The sequence below is a fragment of the Narcine bancroftii genome, chromosome 12, assembly GCF_036971445.1.
Source record: "Narcine bancroftii isolate sNarBan1 chromosome 12, sNarBan1.hap1, whole genome shotgun sequence".
Lineage (NCBI taxonomy): Eukaryota > Metazoa > Chordata > Chondrichthyes > Torpediniformes > Narcinidae > Narcine > Narcine bancroftii.
In genome coordinates, this window is record NC_091480.1 from 85,780,091 (window position 1) to 85,799,035 (window position 18,945).

The following is an 18,945-nucleotide window of genomic DNA, read 5'->3' on the forward strand; positions in this document are numbered from 1 at the left end:
CCTTCCCCCCCCTTCCTTCCCCCCCCCATCCCCCTGTCCAGTTGATCCTGCCCGCTCTGTCACCAACCTCAGGGCTATGGAAGTAACACACGAAAGTGTGCAGACACTGTGGTTGAAGGGCTCAAGGCCGAATCGTCTTTGCCATATAAAAGGCATTGACCTGCTGAGTCTCTCCAGTGTTATGCTTTTACAGGACTATGGGGAAACTGTTCTCCCCATCCTTTAAAAGTTGTACACATCCCCATAAAATAGCTCTGACGTTTTTGCATCAACAACATGCTGAGCATGAAATCCTTTGAGAAATTTCTCCGATGCTCCTTTACCTACTCAAGCCCAAAACATTGGTTATGTATCTTTATATTTGCCTAATAACCTGAATATGCCTAAGCTAAGCAGGGCACAGGGCTGGTCAGTACTTTGGGGGGGGAGGAGGGAGACTGCCTAGGAACAACCAGGTGTTGCAGGTTTCTGTGAGGGGTTGCTGGTCAAAGTGGCGATTCTCTCTGCCTTTTGGTCGATAAAAGTTAAAGAATTTCTTGTATGTTACATTCTAAATGTAGTATTATTATGTGATAGTAATGGAATCTTTGCCTCTTGTATATAAAGTACACTTTCTCTAGCATTGTGTTTGTACATTTAAATGTATTCTTGTGACAATGTCCCTTTGAATGAATATCCTTTATTTTTTTTGACACTCCAGAGAATGGAGATTCAATTTTTTAACCTGTCGGCATAGGCTTCTCATTCCAGGAATTACCTCTATTGCTTCTGGACTGCCTCCATTGCTTAGATTATCATCTAGCAATTGTCATTAGGTACTAAAATCTAAAACATTATTAACATTGAATTTTCCAATTTCAGGTATTTTCCCCTCTCCCCTCTTCCGGGAGAGGGAAGGAGAGGTCCTCTCTCCCTGAGAGGGAAGGAGAGGTCCTCTCTCCCTGAGAGGGAAGGAGAGGTCCTCTCTCCCTGAGAGGGAAGGAGAGGTCCTCTCTCCCTGAGAGGGAAGGAGAGGTCCTCTCTCCCTGAGAGGGAAGGAGAGGTCCTCTCTCCCTGAGAGGGAAGGAGAGGTCCCCTCCACAAACATCAACTCAGCCCTTACCTCCATCTCCTCCATTTCCCGCATCTCCTCCATTTCCCGCATCTCCTCCATTTCCCGCATCTCCTCCATTTCCCGCATCTCCGCATCTCCTCCATTTCCCGCATCTCCTCCATTTCCCGCATCTCCTCCATTTCCCGCATCTCCTCCATTTCCCGCATCTCCTCCATTTCCCGCATCTCCTCCATTTCCCGCATCTCCTCCATTTCCCGCATCTCCTCCATTTCCCGCATCTCCTCCATTTCCCGCATCTCCTCCATTTCCCGCATCTCCTCCATTTCCCGCATCTCCTCCATTTCCCGCATCTCCTCCATTTCCCGCATCTCCTCCATTTCCCGCATCTCCTCCATTTCCCGCATCTCCTCCATTTCCCGCATCTCCTCCATTTCCCGCATCTCCTCCATTTCCCGCACATCTGCCCTGGCCCACTCTGCCTCCAGATGCAGCATCATCCTCACCTATTAGCCTTTGCATCCAACACATTATTTGACAGAATTTTCAACACTTACTACAGGATCCCATTTACAGACTCCTTTTTCCCTCTCCCCTCTCAGCCTTCTGTAGAGTCTGTTCCCTCAGTGAGTCCCTTGTGCACTCATCACTCCCCACCTATTGCCACCCTTCTGCCCACCCCCCCCCCACCCCCCCCCCCCCCCCCCCCCACCCCGGCACCTTTCTCTGTGGCTGCAGGAGATGCAACACTTGCACCCACAGCTCCCTCACCATGGTCCAGGGCCCCAAACAGACCTCTCAAGTGAAGCAACACTTTACTTGTATATCCACAGGACTCATTTACTGCATTCCATTGCTCCCTTTTTGGCCTTCTCTCCATCAGAGAGACTGGTCACAGATTGGGAGATTACTTCACTCAGCACCTCCTCTCTGTCTGCAGCCACACCGACCTAGCTAACCATTTCAATTCTGAGTCACACTCCAGACTCACATGTATGACCTTGGCCTTTTGTATTATCTCACCCTGATTGGAGGAACAATACCTTATCCTCCTTCTGGGCACTCTCCAGCCAAATAGCATTAACATTTCTTTCTGCTAAACATTTAGCTTTCTGCTAAACTTGATTGCCTTCTCTTTCCTCTCCCCCTTTCCTGTCTTTCCAGTTCTCCCCTTTACCCACCCAGTCATCCCTCCCTCCCCTCATCCACCTATCATCTGCTGCCTTTGCCACCCCCCTCTACCTTTTTGTTTGGAAGCCTGACGGCATTTTCTCATACTTTGATAAAGGGCTCAAGCCCGAAATGTTGGTTCTGTATTTTTACCTTTGCTACATAAAGGTCACTTTTGGACCCGCTGAGTTTCTCCAGCACTTTGTGTTTTTACTTCAACCAAGGTGTCTACGGAGTTTTGTGATTTACTTCCATCTTTCATTTTGTCGGACTCTGGCTTTACCCTATCCTCAATTTGGTCTATGTGTCGGCTGAGTCCAGCGTGCTCATTGAATGAAGTGATAGGAGAAGGTATTCGGTTTCACAATCAGTTTATTACATAGCACAAAAATAAAGCTTAACAGAGCTCTGGTTCATTCGTTAGTTCATAGGTCACCTTCTCGGTGAACTATTTCCCAAGACTGACTCCCTACTGTCCAGTCTCTTCTGTTTATATAGATCAACATTGTTACATTGACCAAGAGTTGGCTTTCTTTGATAGACTCCTTGCATAAGATTTATCTCAAGCAATTTCCTGCTCTACAATTATCTATGGTGTAAACCTCCTATCTTAATCCCCAAAGCCAGAACATCTTGTTGTTTTGATCAGAAGTCAATCCACACCCCAGATATTTTAATTATTTCTTTGTTCTCGTCTGGGCCATAATCTTCTGTTCTAATCAACACCTCCCATGTACCCTTATGACTCCTCATTCCTACTAATGTAGTTCATCCATTTTGTTCTACTCTAATATTCTTTGTACTTTTCCATGATTACTTAACTCCTTGGTTCCCATAATTTCCAACCTTTCATTTGTCCAGTCCATTCCCATAATTTCCAACCTTTCATTTGTCCAGTCCATTTCAGCACCTGCTTTACTTTCACCCTTCTTCACCCGTGCATGTCTCCCCACTCTGCCGCTCACTTTCATTTGTTCCATTTATCTGTTAGTCCCATTTCAGCATTTTCCACCTTTTTTTATGTTGCCTCTTCCTCAAAATAGTGTCTTGACCTGAAATGTTGACAGTTTCTTTGCATGGATGTTAAATGACGCATGGATGTTAAATGACTGGCTAAGTTCCTAAAACCATATATGGTATTCCAGCCACAACCTTACCAATACCCCACATTGCAGGGAAATGGATGAGTACCATTGCAAGTAGTTTAGTTGGGATGGATTGCAGTAATTTCTCGTGGAGTTTGGTGCCAAGTTGCCACAATAATGAATACAGGTATAATCTAGTGTCGTTTGATGTCCCAAATTAATGGGCAGTAGCCACCAGCTAAATCCCTATGAATGGACTGTAACCAGATATCACAACTCCATCAGTAGAAGAGAATATGATGTTATTTCAAACCCCCAAATTCATGGTCTCAAATCCTGAATTGGTGGAGTGTAATCTGATTTTAAATTGTGTATTAGTCGAGTTTAATCTGATTTCAAATCCTGAATTAGTAGAATCAATCTGGTGTTGTCTTGAATTAGTCATCCATAATTTGGGCTCAAATCTTGATTTTGTTTTATGTAATTTTGTCTGAAGTACAGAATAATTGAATGTAAATCAGTTTGAAGTCCTGAACTGGTGGGGTGTTATCTGGTATCTAGACCCAAACTAGTGGAGTTTGTAGTAAGAATATAAAAATACTGGAGGAAAGATGAAGAAGGGCTCAGAAACAAAGTGCTGGTTATGTCTCTTTGCTTCCTATGGATGCTGGATGACCTGCAGAGAGCCTTCAGCATTTTCGTGTTTTTATTACAATCACAGCATCTGCAGACTTTTGTTTCACCTTGATGAGAAGAGAAGGATTAATAGGCATACTGAATTTAATGCTGTTGAAGTTGTATTTATTTCCTCTGTAATTTTCCACTGAGTTTTGGCATGCTCATTTGTGTGAAAATGATAAGTGTGTCCATATGGGCAAGGGAATTCTTTGAAAATGGGCTCTTTGTATAACTGACGATTTCACCTCTTGATAAGGTGTTGTATGGACAGTCATGTAACAACTGATCATTTTTTTGAGAGATGTTGGTATGCTGAAAGCTTTTGACTGCATGCTTGTAGAAAAGATTCTCTATTTTCATCTTGCTCCTGGCTCTGAGGTTCTTTTTCTCACAACAGATGGCATTTTTATATAGAAACTTCAGAATTATTGACAAGGGAGTGGTCTCTTCAGAAGGCGGAGGAGAGGGGAATGTGAGTCTAGTGGTGGGATCATGTAATAGGTGGGAAAAATGGTTGAGGAAAATATGTTGGATGTGGAGGCTAATGGGTTGGTAAGTATGCTTAAAAAAAATTGGCATACTTACCTCTGGGATGTCCCGATTTGGCCGTTTCCACGGGCAATTTTAGGGAGCTTTTGCACAGCCTTCCTGTGTTGCAGAGTTTGTCAGAGGGGAGGGGGAACGTTGCATTCATTAGGCCTGTTTCTTATGGAGTGGCTGCAGTCAATTTATACTTCAGCTGCTCCATCAAAAATGTGTAGGGTTACGAGTGGGAAAAATGGGATGAAATTTCCATTTAAAAAATTCCGTCCCAACATTTTTACATTGCCAATGGAGCACAAAATTGCCTTCTGCCCACTGTAAAGCTGACAAAAGAGTCGCCATTAGTGCTGCCTGGCACCCCTTACTGTGCGAGAGGAAAAGAAGCAAAAGAGAGTCCCTTCAACGTCATAGATTCACCTCCAGTTCTCCTGCAGTCTTTTCAGCCGGACAGACTCCTATTCAATACGATATCCGAACTCCAGATACAAACCTCCAACAGATTCAGGAGGCCCTTTGAGAGCCTTCTTGCCCTCAACACCCTCTCAAATCTCATTTCCGATACCTGTTTTGCATGAGCCACTCTGCAGCAGCCGGCAGCCGATGAGTGTCCCCCAACTGCAAGTTGCCCTCGGCCTTTGTGGGTCCCTCAGCCTATAAGCAAGCCCCTTGCAAGTCTGCCGCCGTGGTCACCATTATCTCCTCCACTTCTTCTCAACAAGCCAAGCAACAGTCTGCTACTGTTTAGAATCTGCAACCCTTCGTGGCTGGTGCCAAACACAGATCTTGGGCATAGATCCATGGTTGCAAGATTTAGTTTAAATGCACCGTCGGCTCATCAAACAAGCCATTTAATGCCTTTACGGAGCCATCACATTAGGATCGGAACAGCGCTGCGTCTCCGCTCTCTGTTCTCCTAGGTCCTCACCAGTAGCTGCACTGCCATTACAGCATCCCTGGCAGCATTACCAGTTTTTCCTGTTTTATATTCCTCCTCTCCCTGGTCCCTTGGTAAATTTGAGGTCGCAAAACTAAACCAGTGTCTATGAATACTGATTGGATTTGCCACGTTCTAAATTATTTTTGCTATGGTGGAGTTCAAACATGTTTTTATTATCTGTGGCCTACTATTGTTTCACAAAGGGGCAGAAGCTTTTTTGTTTATTTTGAGGATTTGCCTAGCCAAATAATAATGTGTTTGAAAGTAGCTTTCTTGAACTGATGCAGTATTTCAAGTGAAGATGCTCCCACAGTGTGGTTGGGGAGGGAGTTCCTGCATTTAGACTCTGTGACAATGAAAGACCACCCATACTGTACATCCCCAATTAAGGATGGCAAATGACTTGGAGACTGTGATGGATGGAGAGAAGTGATCGCCCATGCCAAACGGCAAGGCACCTGAACAAGTGATTTGGATGGGTGTTTCTGTTCCATGCTGCCTTTAGCCTTCTCAGTGGCAGAGTTTGTGGGCTTAGGAGATGCTTTTGGAGTAGCCATGGTGAGTGTAGTGCATTTTGCAGATGGTGCACAGTGGAGCCTCTCTGTGTAGGTGAAGAGATTGAATACTGAGTATGGTGAATGGGCTACCAGTTAAGTGGGCTGCTTTGTCCTGGATAGTGTCAAACCTTAGAGCTGTTGACAGTACACTCATCCAGCAAAATGTTTTTCATCATCAGATGTGCCACATGGATATGGAAAGGGGTCTCAGGAAGCCATTCACCCAGTTACTGTGGTACTCTTTCACCACAATATTTATATAGTTGGTCCAGTTGAGTTTCTGTTCAGTGAAGAGCCTGGGAAACTTTACATTATGATGCTGTGGAATCTCATGGTGACTTTTGAATGCTTTAGAGGGAAATACCTTTTAAGACGACTACTCTTCTTTTGCATTAGATATACATGAAGAGATTTTTTTATCATTTAAACAAACACATTTTATAAGTTTGTGATGCCAAATATATCAAAAACAAGAAGTAAATTTATGGATTGCCTGCACCAGTAATATTTTAAAAAATACATTTCTCCCTGACATTGCAATGCCTTTCACATTAACTTTCATTTATTGAACTTCATTCCTATAAATATTTGAAATATTGAGCTCCTTGTCTTGAAAGGTGCAAGAGACACGATCTCTTTCGTTTGGCTGAGCACTTGCCAGTGATCCAAATAAAGAATTTGGATTCGATGTGGTGGCTTTTATTTGGATGGCTCCGAAAGGATTTACAGCATCGTCGCTTTTTGCATTATAACCTTGTGCATTCTGCAGAATAAAATGTAACCATTAAAGCCATTAATTTGAGAAATTAATTATCAAATGTCTTAATGGTAGAAGATGGACTCAATTCATAAAAAGTCATATCTACTTACAAAGTGAGTGAGGTTGATACAGAACTACAACAGGCATTGTTTTGAAACTTATTAAAAAGCAAAGTATTGTAATTTGTAGTTCAATAATATCTTGCATGTGTTTGAGTTCACTGTCCACATTAACCTTGGTTCTTAACAAAATAAATAAATTAACATTTTACAATCTGAAATTGCAAACTTATTTTGTTGCGAAGTGAAACTGTTTTGAAGAATAAAATTATTGTCCAGAAAGCTTCATTGATCTTTTTCACTTTAACTGACTTGCGTAGACTTCATACGGAGTTAAATGAAATTACTTTGCAATTTGTCATTTATTTGTCTTTTGGAAGGACTTTCAGAGATTTAGCATGGCACAATGTTTATGAAAAATTATAAAGTTTCTCTTTAACCTAATCTTGGTGATACTCTTTTAGGATATGAAATGCCCGTTTGTGGAAGGGATCAGAGTGGATGATTCGGATGCAGTTATTCAGTTATTGTGCACACCGGGAGAGGACAGACTTCAGATTTTGGAATGGTTGTGCATCAGGTACTTAATGGTTCCCATTCTTGAGAATCATGAAATGTTTGCTGATACCTTATTGAAGGCAATGAGATAGGGTTAGAAATGTACCACTTGCTTGGGTTTCCAGCAGAATTCCTTTCTTTCATACTGCATTTTGTAATCAGCAATGACAAAAAAAGAAAACTTTAATGTTACACCCTTCTTGTAATTAATGTTGTAGACTGAGTCCTCTGGCCAGATAGTAAATACTGAAGTCCGTATCTCAAACTTAGCTGACGATTACTGCATTTTCTCCTCGACTGTGGAAGATGGTGGAAGCGTTGCGGAAGAGATGAAACAAATAATATTTGATTTGCTAATCTGGTGCTTTTAAAAAAATATAATTAAAGCTAATCTTTTGCTAGTCGATGCTGGAATGGCCTCCCTCCAGAATGGCTCACAAATTTGAAAGCTACACAGTGAGGTCTTCCTGTAATTCAGGAGAATGCATCCTGCTGCCTATTTCATGAATAATCAGAAATGGTGGGTGGCATAAGAGGAGCCCTTATTCTGAGGTTGCATTATTGGAGCAGCATGGAAAGATTTTATTCTGACTAGTGGAGTTCCTCAGGGATCGGTCCTCGGTCCACTATTGTTTGTTATATATATTGACGATCTGGAAGTAGGGGTGGAGAATTGGATAAGCAAGTTTGCGGATGACACAAAGATTGGTGGTGTTGCGGACAGTGAGGAAGATTACCGTCAATTAAAAGGTGATTTAGGAAGGCTGGAGGAGTGGGCTGAGAAATGACTGATGGAATTTAATACAAATAAGTGTGAGGTGTTATATTTTGGAAAGGCAAATTTAAATAGGTCATATGCATTAAATGGTAGGCTATTGAGATGTGCAGAGCAACAAAGGGATTTAGGAGTGATGGTGAATAGTACCCTCAAGGCTGATACTCAGGTAGATGGTGTGGTGAAGAAGGCATTTGGAATGTTGGCCTTCATAAATTGGAGTATTGAATTCAAGAGTAGGGCGGTTATGATGAAATTGTACAAGGCATTGGTGAGGCCAAATTTGGAGTACTGTGTACAGTTTTGCTCACCAAATTATAGGAAAGATATAAACAAAATAGAGAGAGTGCAGGGAAGGATCACGAGAATGTTGACAGGATTTCAAGGTTTGAGTTACAGAGAAAGGTTGTGCAGAATGGGGCTTTTTTCTCTGGAGCGTAGAAGATTGAGAGGGGACTTGATAGAGGTGTTTAAGATTTTAAAAGGGACAGACAGAGTAAACGTGGATAGGCTTTTTCAATTAAGAGTGGGGGAGATTCAAACTAGAGGGCATGGTTTAAGATTGAAGGGGGAAAATTATAAGGGGAACATGAGTGGAAATTTCTTTACGCAGAGGGTGGTGGGAAGGTGGAATGAGCTTCCGACAGACGTGGTCGAGGCGGGATCATTGGTTACATTTAAGGAAAGACTAGATAGTTACATGGATAGGAGAGGACTGGAGGGGTATGGACCGGGCGCTGGTCAGTGGGACTAGGAGGGTGGGGATTTGTTACGGCATGGACTAGTAGGGCCGAACTGGCCTGTTCTGTGCTGTAAGTGGTTATATGGACTTTGCTTGATTGAAGATAACAAACATTTCCCTTTGATCACGAACAGTTAAAGCTCAATCAGTTTTATAGTTTTATTCATTTTTTTAATTTGTTCAGTTGAATAGCATCTGTAGACATGGAAATAAAGCAACTGTTTAATTTGTGCTTTAATCCAAATTTAAGATCATGAGAAGTAGGAGCGGTCAGAATTAAAGGATGTCCCTTTAGAACAGAGATGGGTAGAAATTCATTCAGCCAGAGGGTGGTGAATCTGGAATTCCTTGCTACAGATGGCTGTAGAGTCCATTGGGTATATTTAAAGCCGAGGTGGATAGGTTTCTTGATTAGTAAGGGTGCCAACATTTATGAGGAGAAGGGGTTGAAAGGAAAATTATGTCAGCTGTGATTTGAATGGTGAGCAGACTTGATGGGCCGAGTGGCCTAATTCTGCACCCAAGTCTTGTGCTCTTATACTAATAGGCAATTTCCCATCATGATTTTTGCCCCACCATTCCGTCAAATTATGGCTGATATGATACTGGTTTCAATTCCACCTTTTTGCTTGTCCCCTGTAATCTTTGATTTCCCCTATATCCCAAGTATTTGTTTTTCTGTACCTTTGAATGTATTTGATGGCTCGGGTTCCAAGTCACCTCGAAAAATCTGCGATCTTCTGAGAGAAGAAATTCCCAGTCAAGTGCATCGTAAATGGGCAAATCTTATTCTAAAACTATGTCCCCTTGTTTGTAAATTTTGCTGTGAAGGGGGCAGCCTCTCAGTTCCTGCCTTGTATGTACCTTCAGAATCTTTTCTATTTCAACCAGAAGTGGAGAAGGCACGAAGCGGTGAACATGTAAAACCTGCTTTGCTTTTTTAAAATGTTGGTTCTGTTTTGCTCTTAACTTCTTGATGTTATCCCAGTATTTTACAAGCTAACCTCATTTCCTGCTTTCTTTCTCGAAATGGGGTTTAAGCTTGAGGTGGGAAAATTATGACTGTTGTAAAGCAAAAGCTGTTGGTGTTTGCGAGCATTAATTTAATCCCACATTGCACATAAAACTTCACAGAATGTAACCAAGAGGCCCAGAGGGACAAAATATTTTTATAACCTTGCTGTACTATTGGTGTATAAGTTTTAATGAGGTATTGATTTGTTTTTGGTGTTGATGCAAATTTCCTTCAATTTAAGTATCTGATATTACCACGCTGGTGTCTCAAGACAATAAACAAATCAAATAAATTCTTGCTTGTTTTATAGCTCTGATCCACGGCTCAAAAGAAAATTCGAAGAACTATGTCATCAGTCTATTCACGACTATGGAACAGAACTTGTAATAAAACGTAGGACATTTTCTTTATGTCCCTGGTGCTTATTATAGAGCAGAACACATGGAATTTGAGTTTTAATATTTTTCAATTTTCTAAACTATATAAGTTTACTTTAACAGTATTAGTTTGAGGCCAGATTGTTTGTTGTCATTTTTTAAAAAAAACCCAATTATTTTCAAAATGTTTACCTTGTAGTTTTTCTTCCTGAAGTGGGATAATCAAATTCCTGTATTGTCAACGTAAAGCACATATGTCATGAATTTTGTCTAAATTTTTTTTTTATTAATACTTACTTGGCCACCACTTCTTGAACACAAATTAAAAATTGTAATATTTATTTGTAAAGTATTCTTTCTTCTTTGGCTTGGCTTCGCAGACGAAGATTTATGGAGGGGTAAATGTCCACGTCAGCTGCAGGCTCGTTTGTGGCTGACAAGTCCGATGCAGGACAGGCAGACACGGTTGCAGTGGTTGCAAGGGAAAATTGGTTGGTTGGGGTTGGGTGTTGGGTTTTTCCTCCTTTGTCTTTTGTCAGTGAGGTGGGCTCTGCGGTCTTCTTCAAAGGAGGTTGCTGCCCGCCGAACTGTGAGGCGCCAAGATGCACTGTTTGAGGCGATATCAGCCCACTGGCGGTGGTCAATGTGGCAGGCACCAAGAGCTTTCTTTAGGCAGTCCTTGTACCTCTTCTTTGGTGCACCTCTGACACGATGGCCAGTGGAGAGCTCGCCATATAACACGATCTTGGGAAGGCGATGGTCCTCCATTCTGGAGATGTGACCTACCCAGCGCAGTTGGATCTTCAACAGCGTGGATTCGATGCTGTCGGCCTCTGCCATCTCGAGTACTTTGATGTTAGGGATGAAGTCGCTCCAATGAATGTTGAGGATGGAGCGGAGACAATGCTGGTGGAAGCGTTCTAGGAGCCGTAGGTATTAATGACATGGTAAAATGCAACATTGTCATTTGCTCTGTAAATGGTTTATATGGTCTTCGGCTGGGTTCTCTTCCACAATCAGCTTAGATTGTACTAAAGGAATGATTCTTACATTTTGGGTTAAATTTTTCCATTGTGTGACTTGTTTATATCTCCAGCAGCAAAACAATTTTTTAAAGAAATCACCGCTCAGTACAAATCTGATTAACTTTTTTTCATTGTTGCCCTCACAATTGGATAAACACATTAGCAAGTAAGACCCTGCAAGCATTGTTTTCTGAATTTCTTCACTGTATGCAAGTGAAGACAGACCAGCTGATAATGCTTTAAGATTTCGTGTACTAAATTTAAATAACATCTTTGGTCTGGATGGAATATCAATCTCATGTTAGCTGATTGACCATACTGAATCAAAGTTACTTTATTTTCTCTTTTTAAGGACATAGCAGTTAGTGCCACGCCTTTACAGTGCCAGCGATTGGGACTGGACCGGGGTTCGAATCCCATGCTCTGTAAGGAGTTTGCATGTTCTCCCCGTGTCTGCAGGGGTTTTCTCCAGGGGCTCCAGTTTCCCCCCACCATTCAAAAACATACCGGGGGTATTGGTTAATGGGGTGTAAGTTGGGAAGCACGGACTCGTTGGCCGAAATGTCTAGATTTTTAAAAAATAAATTTCATATGGCATGTATTTCAGATCTGAAGAGAGGTTGCGTAGAGCAAACATTGGTCAACTTTCATCCGAACAGGGTGTTTTAAAAAATTTCACATTAAATATAAAATGTCTTTCACGATTTACTTCAGAATATCTGATCTATCATTTTAGTATTTGCATTGAAAGTGCTTTCTATGGCATATAGGATAATATTTTAAACTACTTAATTGAAATGTTTGAACGAATGATGCATCTATGATATCAAAATCCTTGCAACTCATTTTTACAGAATGGCTTTTAGCAAGGCAATCTTTGGATTAAAAAAAATTCTCTGAAAAATGCACGCACCCCGCAAATGCAGTGTAAAATCTAGAGGGGCACAACGCAGTGTGGTTGTAATATCAGGAATAGACCACTTTAGCTTCACTAACCTACCTTGTCATTTAATAGCAACACCGAGTGCTGGAGGAACTCAGTGGGTCTGTGGACTGAAAACTCTCATACACTATGGCCGATTCACCATTGCAGAGCCTGCACTCAAACTTGCTTTGGTGTTTGGTCCCAAAGTACTCATGGTTCCCTCTACCACTTTTAAAGTGTTTTTCTAGATTGATCATAAATCCAAATATTGTATCCTTTAAGTTTGCATGAAAATATTATTTTACCTATGATATAAAATGCTGAACATTTACATACCTCTATTTCACAGAAATGACCTGGTTTGGGCATAATTTGGGACTGTGCAATGCGGAGGACTTTGATCTCTTTAGGGTAATGTATCCTTTGTTTTTTTTCTAACGTTGGGAAGTTATGTTGATTGATGTACACTTTTATAGCTGGTCTATGAGTTATCTCTCATGTACATTTACACTTTGTCTGGTTTGGAAATTTTAATTTGTGAATTTCTTCAGTGTACAACTTACATTTCACAGTTATATTCCAAGGCCCTTTCAAGTGGGACTCATATTCTCTCACAGCATGGAAGGTCTTTCAGCTCATTGAGTCTATCTACTAGAGGAATCCCATTCATCCACATCTTTCCCTGTACCTTGCTCACATCTCCAGCATCTACAAGCTTTCTTATTTAAATAGGATGCAAGTTAAAAAGGTACAGTGCCCTGAAATGAGGGTTTTGTATATATTAAAAAAAAAGTGCTTCAACATGGTCAAACCAAAATGTTCATAAATAATCTTGAATAAAATCTAGAACGTACATTTTAATCACATGTGAATTGTTTGATTACAAATTTAAAACTGAAGCATAGGGGTAAATAAAGTTTTTTTTTAAAAAAAAGTCTTTGACCAAAACATTATGGAGGGCACTGTATATAACTTGCCCTGGGCAATTTTATTTTGCTCTCCTTGTGTAGAGTTTGGCAGTGATGTATCTCTGGTATGTTGGGAGTCTTATGACGTCTGCTTTATGGACTGTATTTTCTTGGTCCTGACATCATCCTGGCTGCTGTCCTGCCTAATACTTCTCTAGATGCACAGTATTAGTTAGACCTTCTATTCCCAAGGTTTCCAGCAAGGCTAAGTGTCTCTGGGCAGTCAGTGATACTGTGCCCCTGGAATGCTCATTGTCTGTCAAAGGCCTGGTAAGTTTTAAAATGTCTGTGCTAATTGAGAGATATTGAAAAACTGATCAATGCATGTCAGTATTGGGAGGAAAAATAAATAATTCAGAATTAATTAAAACCGATTGAATTGCGCACGAATAGTGAAACATCAAAAATTGACTCTGCATTGTCCGAGGTATGCTGTAGAACAAATAGCTGATTACACTCCAGACTGCCTGGTGTCACTCATCTGCTCAGGCTCACATTTATACTAATCCTCACACTTCCTCTTCTGTGACAACTGTAACCTGATTATTTTTTAACCTTTCAAATTTTCTTTTTTTTTCCCAGTTACAAAATGATCTCAATCCAAACATGCTTTTCAGAATTGACCTTCTCCACAACTGTTGTCATGCCCATAGCATCTTTCTAATTTATAAATTGCTCGCTTGACTTGATAGAATGTTTAAATTCTGTCAGAAGATCTTGTGCTTTAATTCTGTATATTAGTGACATCGGCTGCTGCCCTGCCTAATACATGGCCTGCTTAAAAGATGACATGGCCAGCATTTGCCAGGCAATGTAAAACCATGTCTTCTAACCATAGCTCCAGTTATTGCTATCTTGTACTGTACCATTGACAAAATATGCTTATATTAGTCTGACAAAAGGCAAAGGAGGAAAAACCCAACCCACCAATTTTCCCCTGCAGCCGCTGCAACCGTGTCTGCCTGTCCCGCATCGGACTTGTCAGCCACTAACGAGCCTGCAGCTGACGTGGACTTTTACCCCCTCCATAAATCTTCGTCCGCGAAGCCAAGCCAAAGAGTATTGGTAATATATGAACTAAGTTACTCAGGTAACCAATCATCTCACTTATTTTGGGTTGTTGATTATGGGAATTAATTTTACAGTTGGATGTGCCCATACTTCTCAGAATCCAAGTCAATTTTGAGAAGTTGCCTCTAAAGTTGGTTGCTGTAGATTGAAACCCATGGAATATTTTGTTTTCTTTATTAGGGTGAGGCAAGTGCTTTAAGACAATTGGTGATGATGGATCAGATGTTGGGTGGCCTCCAACAATTTAAGCACATTACTGCAGCATCATCGACAGACATAGAACGCACAAAGTAAGCAGAGCAACGTTGTGCGATGAATTCAGATCGCTGTCTTCAAAATTTATGCCTTAGCTTGGACTTCAGACAAAGTGCAGGGCTCGAACCACTGCTTTCCCAACATGCTCCTATTTAACAATTAAAGAATAAAATTGGGGCTTGAATTACATCGACATCCTTTTCCAATTTACTTGTCCTTAAACCCAACATATCTTGAGACTGCAGCTGATATTAACACTGCTGGGTCACAGGAAAATTTCCAATATAATGATAATAATATCAAATATAATCCCTAGGGCTGCTTTATATAAATTTCAGAAGGAATAAAGCATAGTTTATAAAACAAATTACGACTTGTAATGGTGATTTCAGTATTTCTTTGGCTATTATCCCTTTAGGGTTAAATAAAGCATAGCAGTGGAAATATGAAATAAAAATGTAGCTGAGATTTTAAATAAAATCTAAAAGAGATTGTGGCACTTACTGCTACAACTACCCTCACATATGTCATTCTTTTAGTATAAAGTATGGGAAGAAGCACGGGTGGGAACAATTTGTTTTAAAAAAAATATTCTGTGAGAAATATATTAAATAAATAAAATTAGCTAGTTGATAACATGACTCTTGCACTTTAATGGTAGTTAACATTCATTCATTTATACAAGAGCACAAGTCAAAGGAATGTTGAGAAAATTCACTGAGATCTTTACTTGAAAGTTGAAATATTGTAATCAACTTTGATTTCTGTTTATTTAGGTGTGTTAAAAAAAAAAATGACCAGCTGCTAACTGATGTTCTCAGTGATCCCCATCTTCGCTGGCCAGCTAGTTTGAATTGTACTCTCTCTCTTGATGCGCATCGACTCCTTAAGAAAGCTGAAGCCAACTTTGAATCACGAGGAAAATTGTAAGAGATCTTTCATTAGAATTTTTCTTTGACAATTTGAATTGCCTTTTAATAGATTATGGGCTAAAAAATGAAATCCTATTATATAAATGATCCCAGTGCTTGCAACTGGCTCTCAGGGACCCTGTTCCCAGGACCACATGATGCTTTCTCGAGCCCTGTTCTCGCATGCATTGTAAAACATCTGGTTCACTAAGCAAGATCACTCTGTGACGCTTAAAAAGTGTTAATTAAAATTATGTTGGTCTGTCAGTGGGGATCACATCAAATAGTCTGAAAAATGATCAGTTCAGTAACATCTGAGTTTTGATGAGGTTAAGTCTATAATGTTACAGTATATAAATTTTTCACTAACTAGAAATTGAAAATTTAAACTTTTTCATGAAATTTTCAAGATTCAAATCAAATTTAGTCTTTATATATATATATATATATATATATATATATATATATATATATTAATATAATGTGTGTATATATATTATATATATATGAAACTGCCAAAATGTTTGGCCTGGAAGTCAGCCTGAAGAAAACTGAGGTCCTCCATCAGCCAGCTCCCCACCATGATTACCAGCCCCCCCACATCTCCATCGGGCACACAAAACTCAAAACGGTCAACCAGTTTACCTATCTCGGCTGCACCATTTCATCAGATGCAAGGATCGACAATGAGATAGACAACAGACTCGCCAAGGCAAATAGCGCCTTTGGAAGACTACACAAAAGAGTCTGGAAAAACAACCAACTGAAAAACCTCACAAAGATAAGCGTATACAGAGCCGTTGTCATACCCACACTCCTGTTCGGCTCCGAATCATGGGTCCTCTACCGGCACCACCTACGGCTCCTAGAACGCTTCCACCAGCGTTGTCTCCGCTCCATCCTCAACATCCATTGGAGCGCTTACATCCCTAACGTCGAAGTACTCGAGATGGCAGAGGTCGACAGCATCGAGTCCACGCTGCTGAAGATCCAGCTGCGCTGGATGGGTCACGTCTCCAGAATGGAGGACCATCGCCTTCCCAAGATCGTGTTATATGGCGAGCTCTCCACTGGCCACCGTGACAGAGGTGCACCAAAGAAAAGGTACAAGGACTGCCTAAAGAAATCTCTTGGTGCCTGCCACATTGACCACCGCCAGTGGGCTGATATCGCCTCAAACCGTGCATCTTGGCGCCTCACAGTTTGGCGGGCAGCAACCTCCTTTGAAGAAGACCGCAGAGCCTACCTCACTGACAAAAGGCAGAGGAGGAAAAACCCAACACCCAACCCCAACCCACCAATTTTCCCCTGCAACCGCTGCAATCGTGTCTGCCTGTCCCGCATCGGACTTGTCAGCCACAAACGAGCCTGCAGCTGACGTGGACTTTTTACCCCCTCCATAAATCTTCGTCCGCGAAGCCAAGCCAAAGAAGAAAGATATATATAATATAATGTATATAATATATATAATATATATATATATATACATATAATATATATATATACATATATATGTATGTATATATATATATATATATGTACAGTATATAAATTTTTCACTAACTAGAAATTGAAAATTTAAACTTTTTCATGAAATTTTCAAGATTCAAATCAAATTTAGTCTTTATATATATATATTAATATAATGTGTGTATATATTATATATATATAATATAATGTATATAATATATATAATATAATATATATATATACATATATATGTATGTGTATATATATATATATATATGTACAGTATATAAATTTTTCACTAACTAGAAATTGAAAATTTAAACTTTTTCATGAAATTTTCAAGATTCAAATCAAATTTAGAAACCGTGCATCTTGGTGCCTCACAGTTTGGCGGGCAGCAACCTCCTTTGAAGAAGACCACCTCACTGACAAAAGGCAAAGGAGGAAAAACCCAACCCACCAATTTTCCCCTGCAACCGCTGCAATCGTGTCTGCCTGTCCCGCATCGGACTTGTCAGCCACAAACGAGCCTGCAGCTGACGTGGACTTTTTACCCCCTCCATAAATCTTCGTCCGTGAAGCCAAGCCAAAGAAAAGATATATATGTGTGTATATATATATATATATATATATAATATATATATGAGGACAAAAGTTTATTTTGAATTGGTTTAATTCTATCTATTTATTTAACTTTGTAGGTGTAGAATGTAGCTTTAAATTTTGTTTTTAACCAGATGAAGCTTGAAATAATTTTACATTTAATTATCCTTTGTGGCAAAGTGAAGCATCATTTCTTCTCAATCTGTTCCATTTGAAGCCTACACGGCTCTGTTTCAGGTTTCTGTTTTGCCTTTGGACATCCTTTTCCTCATCATTATTCTTCACAACTTATGATTAGCAACTTGCATCCTATTTCTTCAGCTGAAACTCAGTTTGTTCAGGTTTGGCTGTAACTTCTCAAACTCCTGCTCTGGCTTTGGTAATCTCCATCCAGGGAGGGGATTCAATTATCTCAGCCCTGGGCTCTGTAATGCTCTTTCTAAACTAACGTCCTCCTCTCTTTGCTTGCTGGTCTGTCCTCCCTCTCTTGTCCACCTATTACCTCCTGTTTTGGGGACCGTGCTCCTGCCCTTCTCCCACCCCCTTTACCATTTTGTTCGGGCGTCTTCCAGCATTTTTCCAAACCTTGAAGGGCTGAAGCCTGAAATGTTGGTGATGTATCTTTATCTTTCCTATATCAAGCACACTGGCCTGCTGAGTTTCCTTCAACCATGGCGTGTGCAGACTTTTGTGTTTTACTTTGGTGATTTCTCTTCTTCAAAATCTTTCTCAAATCCCAACTCTGATTTTACAGTTGACATGCCAGTAATCATCGATTACCATTGATAGACATTAACTTGTATATAGTGTGTGAAATACTTTAAATGCCTTATTTGTTGGAAGATGCTTTTTAAGGTTTTGTTGACATTTTCTGGTAACTCACTCAAATATACCATTTCTCTAATTAAACTCTGTACACAAGAGATACACATCCTACAACCATATATAAGTAAGTTTAAAATGCTTAATTTTGTATTGATAGAACATGATGATCTTACTTAACATGTTTAAATGAAATCACCTCATCTGCTTTTGAATGATTTCGTAATGTTACATTCTGGGTCTTTTTAATCAGATAAAAAGTCAGAACTTGTTGGTCAATCTCAAATTAGTGTGGAATTTGTGATTTGCAAAGTAAGACAAACACCTTTTGTGCCCTTTGATCTCCCAAAATGCTTCATGGTCAATTATTTTCAAAGATAATATAAGCCACAGGATGCCATTTAAAAAAGAAACAAGAGAGACCAAATTAACAGTTTAAGTGGTATTGAAGGAAGGACATTGTAGGAACTCACTGGACAATATGATGATTTTGCTTCTTGAACACTTTTGGGTTTATTTTATAAAGTTTGAGCTGCTGATCACGAAAAATCACCTTAAAATGTTTCTATCATGTACTGTTTTTTAGAT

The 18,945-nt window shown here is 40.2% G+C and overlaps 1 protein-coding gene across 1 annotated transcript in view; it reads left to right on the plus strand.

Annotated features, from left to right (window-relative positions):
• haus7 (HAUS augmin-like complex, subunit 7) overlaps positions 1-18,945 on the plus strand; it is a 35,606-nt gene that overhangs the window by 2,406 nt on the left and 14,255 nt on the right. Inside the window, exons 2-6 of the mRNA XM_069904566.1 lie at positions 7,305-7,420; positions 10,241-10,323; positions 12,607-12,668; positions 14,477-14,586; positions 15,328-15,477. Of these exons, the coding sequence (XP_069760667.1) occupies positions 7,305-7,420; positions 10,241-10,323; positions 12,607-12,668; positions 14,477-14,586; positions 15,328-15,477 (521 nt within the window). The remainder of the gene's footprint in view (positions 1-7,304; positions 7,421-10,240; positions 10,324-12,606; positions 12,669-14,476; positions 14,587-15,327; positions 15,478-18,945) is intronic.